The sequence below is a fragment of the Mus caroli genome, chromosome 4 (genome assembly GCF_900094665.2).
Source record: "Mus caroli chromosome 4, CAROLI_EIJ_v1.1, whole genome shotgun sequence".
Lineage (NCBI taxonomy): Eukaryota > Metazoa > Chordata > Mammalia > Rodentia > Muridae > Mus > Mus caroli.
This window is the reverse complement of record NC_034573.1, coordinates 116,178,708-116,190,127: the sequence shown is the minus strand read 5'-3', so window position 1 is coordinate 116,190,127 and position 11,420 is coordinate 116,178,708. Positions and strand designations below refer to the sequence as shown.

General features: G+C 36.8%; 1 protein-coding gene across 4 annotated transcripts in view; it reads left to right on the top strand.

The window, feature by feature from the left end:
• Positions 1 to 11,420, top strand: part of Ago3 (argonaute RISC catalytic component 3) — a 77,386-nt gene that overhangs the window by 16,000 nt on the left and 49,966 nt on the right. For 3 of the 4 annotated variants that reach the window (XM_029475685.1, XM_029475684.1, XM_029475686.1), the window contains exons 3-5: positions 5,206 to 5,326; positions 9,161 to 9,369; positions 10,279 to 10,415. In XM_029475685.1, the coding sequence (XP_029331545.1) occupies positions 5,206 to 5,326; positions 9,161 to 9,369; positions 10,279 to 10,415 (467 nt within the window). The remainder of the gene's footprint in view (positions 1 to 5,205; positions 5,327 to 9,160; positions 9,370 to 10,278; positions 10,416 to 11,420) is intronic. The other variant, XM_029475687.1, reaches the window with a different exon arrangement.

The window sequence follows — 11,420 nt, the reverse complement described above, 5'->3', positions numbered from 1 at the left end:
AAAACAAAAAAAAAAAAACCCAATCTGTGTTGTCAGGAAATCAGTCGATCAGTTCACAGGATTCAGCAGTGGCAGCTCAATCCACTTGCAAATACTTCACAGATATACCAGCAGTTCAGTTCAGTAGTGTCAGCTAGCAAACAAAACTCATCAGCAGTGACATAACTCAGCAGAAACTCCAAGGCCTTAACCAAATCCTTAGGAGAGATCAGGCCAGGAGAAGTTCTTTGCCATGCCTTTCAGTGAAGCTAAGGCGCAAGACCCAGAAGCGTTGCAAAGGTAGCTAGGTAGGTATACAAGCCTTCTCACAGTCCATCGGGTCCTATTTATACTCCCTTCAAACATCATGTGTCCTCCATGGGTCTTGCCTCAGCATGTGAGTCTATCTTAACAAAATTCCACATGAGTCTGCATCAGCTGAAATCACTCTGCCAATCAGCCTGAGTTTGAGGAAGTGGCAAGAAGCCGCCAGAACCACCAGAAGTTTTTTGGTGCATTTCTCTCTATGGAGTCACAACAAACAGAGCTCAGCTATGCAATGTAAGGTGAATCACTACATGTGTGCTGTTAGTGAAGAATCCTTCATCACGTGTCCTTTTACATGCTTGCTTTAGCAGAACATCCTTTCACCTGTGTCCATTTTAGGACAACACTCCTTTACATATTTGCCCCAACAAAACACCATCAGACACAACTGACTTCCCAAAGAAGCCATAAGTTTCCACTTCAAAACTCTTATGTATTTTAGTTATGTTAGTCTCATGTCTTATAAAGCTCAGAAATTGTTTTAATGATACACACAAATGTTCTGCTAGAAATTCTACATTTGAACAAAGAAATCAAGACACTATATTCCCAACTTCTCCACTTCTATTGTTAAAGTAGAAGACAGATATTCTATAACTATACTGTACTGAAACTCAGTTAATAGTTCCTGATAATTGGTAGAATTCATTCTTGGGATTAGAATGTTTAAAAGTTAGGGGTGTTGGCTTACACTTGTAATCCAGAATTTAGGAGGAAGGCTGAAGTAGGTGGTTTGGTATGAATTTGATGCCAGCTTTAGGCTATAGAGTGATGATAACCTGTTATTATTTATAAAAAGAAAAAGAAAAACAGTTTATTATGTTTGATGATAATGCACTGTGTTTTATCCATTTATTATTTGAAAAACCTCTGTTATACTTCAAACATATTTGTGAGGGTCTATGAGAGTGCTCCAAGTGTTTGTTTTGCAAGCATGAGGTCCTGAGTTCAATCCCTTAGGTCATTCATCCACACTCATGCACACACATGTGCACATGCACACACCTATATATACTTGCACACCCCACACACATATACACAAACATATAAACTCTTCCTTTAAATAATTTAAATAAATTCTAACTGATGAGCATTATTTCTTTTTTATTTTTGCGTTTGCATAATTGTAATTTTAACATTTAATATTTCATAGTCTTGGGATTTCTGTTGCTGTGATGAAACACCATGACCTTTGAAAAACAAGTTGTGGAGGAAAGGATTTGGCTTATGCTTCCATATCACTGTTCATCATCAAAGGAAGTCAGAGCAAAAACTCAAACAGGGCAGGAACCTTAAGGCAGGAGCTGATGGAGAGGCCATGGAGGAGTGCTACTTGATCTTCATAGCTTATTCAGCCCACTTTTATAACTCAGGACCAGGAGCCCAAGGATGGTACCACCCACAGTGGGCTAGGTCCTCCCTCATCAATCACTAGGAAAATGCCTTTACAGGCTTTCTTATAGCCTGAACTTATAGAGGCATTTCCTTAATTGAGGTTCCCTCTTCTTAGATGATTTTAGCTTGTCAAGGTGACATAAAACTAGCCACCACAATTAATGATTTTCATTGAGGCTTTTGCGTATATGTCTATCTTTTGGCTTTATTTTATGTCTATGAGTGTTTTACATGAATGTTTATGCACCATGTGTGTGCCTACAGACTGTTGTGAGCTACCATAAGGGTGCTAAAAACTGAACCCTAGTTCTCTGTAAGAACAGCAAATGCTTCCTTTATCACTGAGCTATCTCCAGCTCCATATGTATCTTGAACATAGTCATAGCATTCCTCAACCTTGCTTCTTATACAGATTGCTTTTTTTCCTTTATGTTGTCCGGTCCCATGGCCTGCTAATGGCTATGGGGATGTATACTTTACTTTTTTAATTCTAGCTTCCAGTTGTGAAGGTAAAAATATGTAACGCTTGGACATCTGTTTCTGGTTCAGTCATTTAGTGTATGACTTGTTCCATCATGTTTCCTCCAGCTGTTTTTCTTTCTGGCTGAGAAATAACAATTATGTGTACATATATATGTATATATATGCAAAGATTTAAAATTTTTAAATGCTTCTAGTTCTAAGCATTTCAGATAAGGAATATGCAGTCTGTATTGAGGTAGTATTTCTTGAACAGCAACTCAAAAGTATGAAGCCACAGGTGAACAAATGGATTAATTCAGGAATATAAAATTAAGAGTTCATTTAAGCAGGTATGTAGTCAATGTTAAAACAGTTGTGGGCAAAGATTGTTATAGTGACTAATCCTGACTGTGAATATAGAATATAAATGGGATGTCTTCAGTTCAACAGGAAGAATGTAGAACTCCAATGGGTGCAAAGGAAACAAACAGGGCATTTGCAGAAGAGTAGAAACACACTCCGATGTTCAAATTACTTAATAATGAATGAGAGCTAAATTTAAAAAGGTTTTAAGTCATGCCCACCAGGCTAGTAAATATTAGAAAGCAAAATCTTGACTGAGACATAATAAAATAGAACATCAAAGGGTGTGTTGATTATTATAACTATTTAGGAGAGCAATTCAGTAGTTCATTATTCATAGTAGTTCATTGATAAAATTCGTTTTGAGCTACACTCCTTTTTCTGGTACATAACCAGAGGTGAATTCTTACATCAGTTCATAAGGATACATGCATGGAAATGATGCATTGCAGCTGTGTTTCTTTCATAGCTGTCAGCTAGATAAATAAGTTTACTTGATGGGAGAATAGCTAAATAATGTAGAGTATGTTATATCAGAAATGAATCAAGTGAGTTTAAAATCATTTACAATTGCTTTTCATAGATGAAGCCTTTGAAAATAATTTTGAAAAATAACTATTTTGAAAAAATAACTGGTCTTGCCACAGCAGTACTTTTAAAAAATCACATATGGAAGGTAAAGGTAGGAACACATAGGAGTACATGGCTTACCAAGGGCATCAGAAGGGATAACTTAGGAGGATGCACATAGGAAGTGGAGCCGGCAGGAAGGACATCAGTTAGCTAGAGGGGTCTCTGTGTGGAGAACTGACACGAATGATGAACTCAACTCTTCTGTTTTTCTTTCTCTGTCCACTAGGCTGGCAGGGAACTCCTAGAGATCCACCTCTCCCTACCCCCACCCCCGTTTCCAGGGTGCTGGGATGAAAGGCATGGGCCACCACACCCAGCCCTAAACCAGGCATGTGTACTTTAGGAATAAAAGAATAGCATAAGGATTTATTTAGCTGTGATATATTTTAAGTAGGATTGTAAGGTTGTAGTAACTCAGATTGGAAAGTTACTTATGCTGTGGAGAGGTAGTAGGATCATCAAGTCATCAGGGAAAGAGATCAGCCAGGTTTCAAATTGGGGAAATTGATGAATATGGAGGCACCATTAATTAAATGGAAGTAATAACAAAATAAAACCAGATTTCACTCAGAAATGTTGTTCAATTCAACTTTAGATGTTTTCTACTCAGTTTTGGGAGGTCACTGAAATAGATCAACTGTCCACCACTAAAAACTTTATTAAGGAACTACCGTGTGCTGTATATCAAACCAGGATGTTTTTATCTCTGAGATATTCTGGCCCTACTGTTTCAATAGCCTCTGCCATTTTGATGTTTAGAGTGGTTTGGGCTTCTAGGATTTAGTAAGCTTAAAAACAATTGTTGAGTTTAAAAGAAATCTAACAAATGAGATTTGTATGATATATTTGTATGATATTTGGCAGTGATATATATTTTTTAAAAATTGGACTTTTTAATAGCCACAAGAGGAAACTTTAAATAGCAAAGTCTTTGAAATTTGTTGAACCCCAAGGTTAATAGATGAATCAAATCTTTGGTGTCACATTACACATGAAAGACATGATATTGATTTAAAACAGTTTTCAGTAAAACACAAAATTCGAAAAACGGGGTAGGAAATAGAGATTTTCATTCTGTGTAGAAAATTTTCCTGGGAATTAAGTCAGCTTGGTTTCTTTTCTTGTTATGGAAAATTCTGACTTTCTTCTCTCCCTTTCCTTCCTACTTGTCTGGGCTAGATTTTAATCTTTGATTCTACTTTAAATCATACCAGTACTGTACAGGGTACTCTCATTGTGATGTATTGAGAGTGTGTAAACACTTCCTCTCCAGACATAAATTGGCATATATTTCTTTAGGTATCTTTCACTGTCTTAAAGCATTTGTGAGTAAAACAATATATTGGTTTGTAGGTATTTGGTATAATTCTCTAGAGACTAAAATTTTTTAAATGTAAGTCTCTAATACCTTTCCATGTTACTATATATTGGGATCATAATGTTGCTGAATGAAACTAGAGTGTTCTCTTTGTGGTACTGGGGAGTGAGCATAGGGCCTTGTCTATGCTAGCAAGTGTTCTACCGCTGAGCTCCATTCCCAGCTGGACATTTCACAGACCCTCCCTGATGAGGTGTATTGTAAGAGTGGGGACTGTAAGGAACATAGATGTGTTCATTGCTCTAAAGAACTCACTGTAGGAATGAAGAATATAATTATGGTGTGATAGACTGACTGTTCTAAGTAGAGATACAAACAAGATGTATTAGCACAGTGTAAAGAACATTTTTTTTTTTTGAGAGAGAAAGGTAAATAGTTGGGGAGAGCTTAGAGAAGATGAAAGAGATTTTGAATCAAATTCTAATAGTAGTTTTCTAATCAACAGTATCCTCAAATGATTAATTCATTGGATTTATTCTTTTTATTTTTTTGGTCTGAGAAATATGTGTCATCCTTTGCCAGCAATCAATCTTTCTGCTATTTTAAGCTGTGGTCTGAAAGCAAATCTTGTTTTAAGGTCATTAAACAGTTCCAGGAACAATTTCATTTGATAATTTTGTGTTTCATCTTGCAGAGGGTTATGTGAATGTATTTTTTCCCTTTCTTAGAGAAGTAGTTGATTCAATGGTTCAGCATTTTAAAGTGACTATATTTGGAGACCGTAGACCAGTTTATGATGGAAAAAGAAGCCTTTACACAGCCAATCCACTTCCTGTGGCAACCACTGGGGTAAGATGTGTTTCTTTATTGTAGAGCTGCACTTGTGCTATGTCTCCTGTATTTTATTCTTATTTTAGATTTATTTATTCTTATTTTATGTAATTTACTTATTCTTATTTTCTATGAGTGTTTTGCCTGCATGTGTGTCTATGCACCATGTTTATACAGTGTCCAAGAAGGCCAGAAAAGGACATCTGACTCCTTGTGATTGGAGTTATAGCTAGTTGTATGCAGCCTTGTGGGTGCTGGGAACCAAGCCTAGGTCCTCTACAAGACCAGGTACTCTTACCACTGAGCCATTTCCTTGGCCCCTATATCTCCCTTTAAATTATTTTACTACCATTTTAAATTACAATCTGTGTAACTATGATCATTTTTAAATCTCTGTTGAAATAATTGCAGGTTTACCACAAAAGCTTCAAGAACAGTGCAGAACCCTCACATACCTTTCACTCAGACTCAGTAATGCCTTTAACATTTGCTGCACTGATCTTAACTTTTTTTCTTACTCTCTCTTGCTCTTTCACTATTGGTTGATATATTAATATAGAGAACACACATACATACTTAGCTTTCCTGAATCCATTCACACTTGGCTTACATATATTATGCTCATTAATAATACTTAAACATATATTGTTCCCTAACAGTAAGGATTAAAAACTATACTCTATTTACCAACTTAATTAAGTTTAATATTGACATAAGACTTTTTTCTAGTCTATAATTCATATTCTAGTATTGCCCATTGTTTTAATTATGTTCATTAGTGTCTTGCCCTCCTCTGATAAAGAATCCAGTCCAGGATCATGCTAACAGGCATCACATCTCTAGTCCTTATTATGGAACAATTCTCTAGCCTTTTTCTTTTCTTTTATGATGTAAACAAGATGGAATATCATAGGCAAGTTATTTTTCAACTGGCCCTGAAATGTGTTTGTTATCTCCTTCTACCTGGTTATGTTTTTGTTTTTTTTTAAGATTTATTTATTTATTATATGCAATTACAATGTAGATGTCTTCAGACACTCCAGAAGAGGAAGTCAGATCCCGTTCCAGATGGTTGTGAGCCACCATGTGGTTGCTGGGATTTGAACTCCGGACCTTCGGAAGAGCAATCGGGTGCTCTTACCCACTGAGCCATCTCACCAGCCCCCTGGTTATGTTTTGTTTATATATTTTTGGCCATAATATTGCAAGAATGTTCTTCTTTTATCACTGTGGTTGTACCTAGAGGTACATACTATATATTTGTTCCATTAATGATAATGTTAACTTTAACCATTTGGTTAAGTTGATTTCTGCCAGCTTTTCCTACCAAGATATTCCTTTTCTCCTTGTATTTAGTCTTTTAAGGGGAAGTATTCTTTTTGTTTTTTGTTTGTTTGTTTTCAATTATAAAGTACAAATAGCATCTTAGTCATCTTTAAAGTACAATTCACTGCTGTCAAGTACCTTTACAATGCTATATAACCATTAACCCCATCCACTCCACTAACTGTCTTTATCCTGTTAAATTGAAGCTCTGTACCTACTAAACATTCCCATCAACCCGTGCCCACTAACATTCTCCTTTCTGGGTCTGAAGTTGACACCACTAGATACTTCAAGTAAATGGGATCATGAAGCATTTATCCTTTTTTGGCTTGCTTATTTCATTTAGCATTAAGTCTTCAAATTATATCCATATTGTAGAATTTCTTTTTCAAGGCTGAGTAATAAATCTGTTACATTTATATAACACATTTTGTTTATCAATTTTCTGTTGATAGACACCATTTAGGTCGCATTGTATAACGCAGGGCTGACCTTTGACCCTTTCTATAGTACAAGGCTGGCATCTTAACTTAAAATCCTCCTGCCTTTGCTTTCCAAGGAGCTGGTATTACAAGTCTGTACAGCCAGGTCCAATTGCATTGTGGTTTGGATTCCCTCCAAATTAGTGATATTTATGTATCCATTGGTCATTTTTATGTTCATTAAGATGTGCATTCAAATATTTTGTCCAGTTTTTAAATTAGGTTTTTGTTTTTGCAGTTAATGGTTAATGTTCTGGATGTTAACCCCTTTTCACATATATACTTTACAAATTTGTTTTTGACATTTTGTAGACTCTTTCCCCTATCAGTTGTACACCTTGATGCAGAGTTTTTTGTTTTTATACAAGAAATAACCTTTAGGGATCTAATCCTTATATTTTCTTTAGCAATTAGTGATTTATGCTTGAAAGGATTGTTTTCTCTATTAATTTTGTATTCAAATGTTTGTATTCATTTGATTCTGTTTATGCTAGAGTTTTTTTTTTTTTCTTTATTGTTAGAGGTTTTTTGTCTTGGGTTTTTGGATTTTTGTTGTTGTTGTTGTTGTTGTTTGATCTGGAAATTGTTATGTAGACTAAAATCTAGCCTTGAACTTGCATTGATCTTCCTGCCTCTACTTGCTTGTTTTGGGGTTTGGGTTTTGGTTTTTTTTTTTTTTTTTCCCTTTTCTTTTCTTTTTGAGAAAAGATCTCTGTGTAGCCCTGGCTGACCTGGAACTCACTCTGTAGACTAGGCTGGTGGCCTGGAACTCACAGAGATCGAGATGCCTGCCTCTGCATCTCAAGTACTGAGATTAAAGCTGTGTGCCACCACCTCCTGGCTGCCTTTGTTTTCTGAGTACTGGGATTACCAGCATGAATCATCATATCTGGCTTATCCTTCTTTTTTTTTTTTTTTTAAGATTTATTTATTTATTATATGTAAGTACACTGTAGCTGTCTTCAGACACTCCAGAAGAGGGAGTCAGATCTCATTATGGATGGTTGTGAGCCACCATGTGGTTGCTGGGATTTGAACTTTGAACCTTTGGAAGAGCAGTCGGGTGCTCTTACCCACTGAGCCATCTCACCAGCCCCTGGCTTATCCTTCTTGATCTTGAATCTATGAGTCAAGTGATTTTCCAGCCTCAGCCTCAGCCTCTCACGTAGCTGACATGATACCCTGAGCATTTAGAATTTTAGAATGTTCCCCAAACTCAAGACTCCACCCCCAAAATACACTAGCATTGCCTTTCCTTTTATCTCTTCCAATCCATTCCCTACAGGAGGAATTTAACCAGTTTCTTTGTTTCTGGTTCATGTTTCCTTCTTGTGTTTCTTTTTTGCAAAAGGAAGCAGATTCATGAATATTTTCTCATTTTTTTTCTTCTCATACAACAGCTTTTGTCCTTCATAGTCTTTCATATTTTGGTTGCTCATTTAATAATATGGCTGAGAAATGATCAGATGACAGTTCCAAAAAGATCTTTATTCTTTTGTTATAGCTGCCAGAATGTTAGTATATTTAGTTTCCAGTGATTTTAGAATGAATGTAACTGCCATGAATAAACTATGTATTTAATTTTTTTATAATTTTTATATTAAGTTATTTATTTACTTTACATCCCAGTCACAGCTTCCTCTCCCTCCTTTCCTCAGTCCCTTCCTCTCACCTCCCTACCTACTCCCCATCCCCCCTTTCTCAGAAAAGGGGAGGCCTCCCATAGATATCAACCAGCCTTGGCAATTTGATTCTGTTCATTTGGCATTAAGATTTTTTTTGTTTGTTTGTTTTTTGTTTTTTCGAGACAGGATTTCTCTGTGTAGCCCTGGCTGTCCTGGAACTCACTTTGTAGACCAGGCTGGCCTCGAACTCAGAAATCCACCTGCCTCTGTCTCCCAAGTGCTGGGAATAAAGTCATGCGTTACCATGCCCGGCTGGCATTAAGATTTTTTAAATCCTGTTTTGTTTTTATAAGTTGAATTTTAAATAATTACATTTATCTCTTTCAACGTTTTACACCTGGGTTTTGTGCTATTAACAGGTAGATTTAGATGTTACATTACCTGGGGAAGGTGGAAAAGATCGACCTTTCAAGGTGTCAGTCAAATTTGTGTCTCGAGTCAGCTGGCACCTACTACATGAAGTACTGACTGGAGGGACTTTGCCTGAGCCACTGGAATTAGACAAGCCTATCAGCACTAACCCCGTCCATGCCGTTGATGTGGTGCTCCGACATCTCCCCTCTATGAAGTAGGTGGTACTGGCTCTTTGTCTCTTTAGATTGAAGGCTTCTTTCTAAGAAAGCAGTATAGGCCTTCTTGGTTATCCTTTGTATGCTGTATGTTTTTCATTATTTCATTTGTACAATAGTATCATGTAAAATTTCCATCATTAGCTTAGCTAATATAATGAATTGTTTCACAGAGAAATTTATAACCTTTTTTCTTAGAACCTCTAAGTCCTGAATCACTGACATTTTCAGATATACTATGAGCTTAAGTCACCTGTTTTAAAAGTGATTTTATATTTTATACAGTAGTGTCAGATTATGTTGAAATTGCTACTCTTGGGCTGGTAATGGGGGGCAGGGGTGGAGCATTGGCCCAGCATATTTGAGGTCCTGCATTCGGACTCCTGCATGGGAGAAAAGGAGAAAGAGATACTATTTTTAAAATCACACTAGCATTTCATATTTTTGGATTTAAATATGTCAAATATATGTCTTTGAACATATTTGTAGAAATAACTTACTCTTTAACATTTATTTTAAAGTTGCAATGTTCTTATTTTTAGCAAATTATTTTAAGGGACAAGTGAGATAGCATACACCTTTAATTCCAGCACTTGGTAAGCAGAAGCAGGCAGATCTCTATGAGTTAGAGGTCAGCCTGGTTTACATTGTGAGTTCTAGGCTTCCAAGAGCTACACAATGAGTCTTTGCCTTTAAAATAAATAAATAAATAAAATAAATTGCTTTGTAAACTGATTCTAAAAATAGACAATTTCAGAGAAGGCTGCTGATGAATTTCTTTACTTTATGCTTTTGTGTGTGTAAAAGTATCAGTATAATAAACTGTCTTTCTTTAGTGTCCCCTGTCCTGCAGATTTATTTGTTAGTCTTAGAAGGAAAGGAATGAACATGCCATTTTAATTTTGTAGATATACGCCTGTGGGGCGTTCCTTTTTCTCAGCTCCAGAAGGATATGACCACCCTCTGGGAGGGGGCAGGGAAGTATGGTTTGGATTCCATCAGTCTGTTCGGCCTGCCATGTGGAAAATGATGCTAAATATTGATGGTAAGGGAACTAAAACCATATTCTGAATTGGGTAGTTGATTTCTGTATGGCATGTATATACGGTTTTATTTATACAGTTATATGTACTGGTGTCTTAAAGTAATACTATGAATGATAACCTAATAAAACCTTAATATTTTTGTTATATTTCATTTGTAAACCCTTCATACAGAAGCTGTGTGAGAATGCTATTAAACCTAAAGCAGCACATGAAGATGTGTAGAGAGCCCTGATGTGATCATTTGAGCATTTTATCTTACAGATAATTGACTTTTGTTCTCTTTACTCTTAAGTCGGCCTTTCATTATAAAATTCCTATCTTTAAAAGAAGAGTGTTGGTCTTAGTGAGCGTAACCAGGCATTCCTGTTGTTACTAATTACATTCTTATTGTTAGGTGCTTTCCTACAGATATTTTCAAGCTTACATATAAGTAGAAAGAATAATATGGCAAACTGCCATATGTATGTAGCCATTATTCATTTTGTCAGAAATTTTCTACTTTGCTTTTTTCCTCTCTGCAAATATTTAAGTCACATTCTAATATACCACTGAAAATTGTAATGTTTTCTTTTTTTTTTAATTTTTATTACTTTTTTTTTTACCTTCTAATCATTACCCCCTCCCGGTCCGCCCTCCCACAATTCCTCTTCCAATTCCCCACCCCTGTCCCTGGTCTCCAAGAGGATGTCATGTTCCCCACCCTGACAGACCTGACCTCCCCACTCCCTGGGGCCTCAAGTCTCTCCAGGGTTAGGCTCATCTTCTCCAACTGGGATCAGACCAAGCAGTCCTCTGCTATATAAAGGGGGGGCGAGGCGGGGGGTGGGTGGGGAGGTGGAGGTAGTGAGAGGGTGGGACTGGCTTGGACCTGCTTGTGTATGCTGCCTGGTTGGTGGCTCAGTGTCTGAGAGATCTCAGGGGTCCAGGTTAGTTGAGACTGCTGGTCTTCCTGTGGGGTCGCCCTCTTCCTCAGCTTCTTCTAGCCTTTTCCTAATTGAGCCACA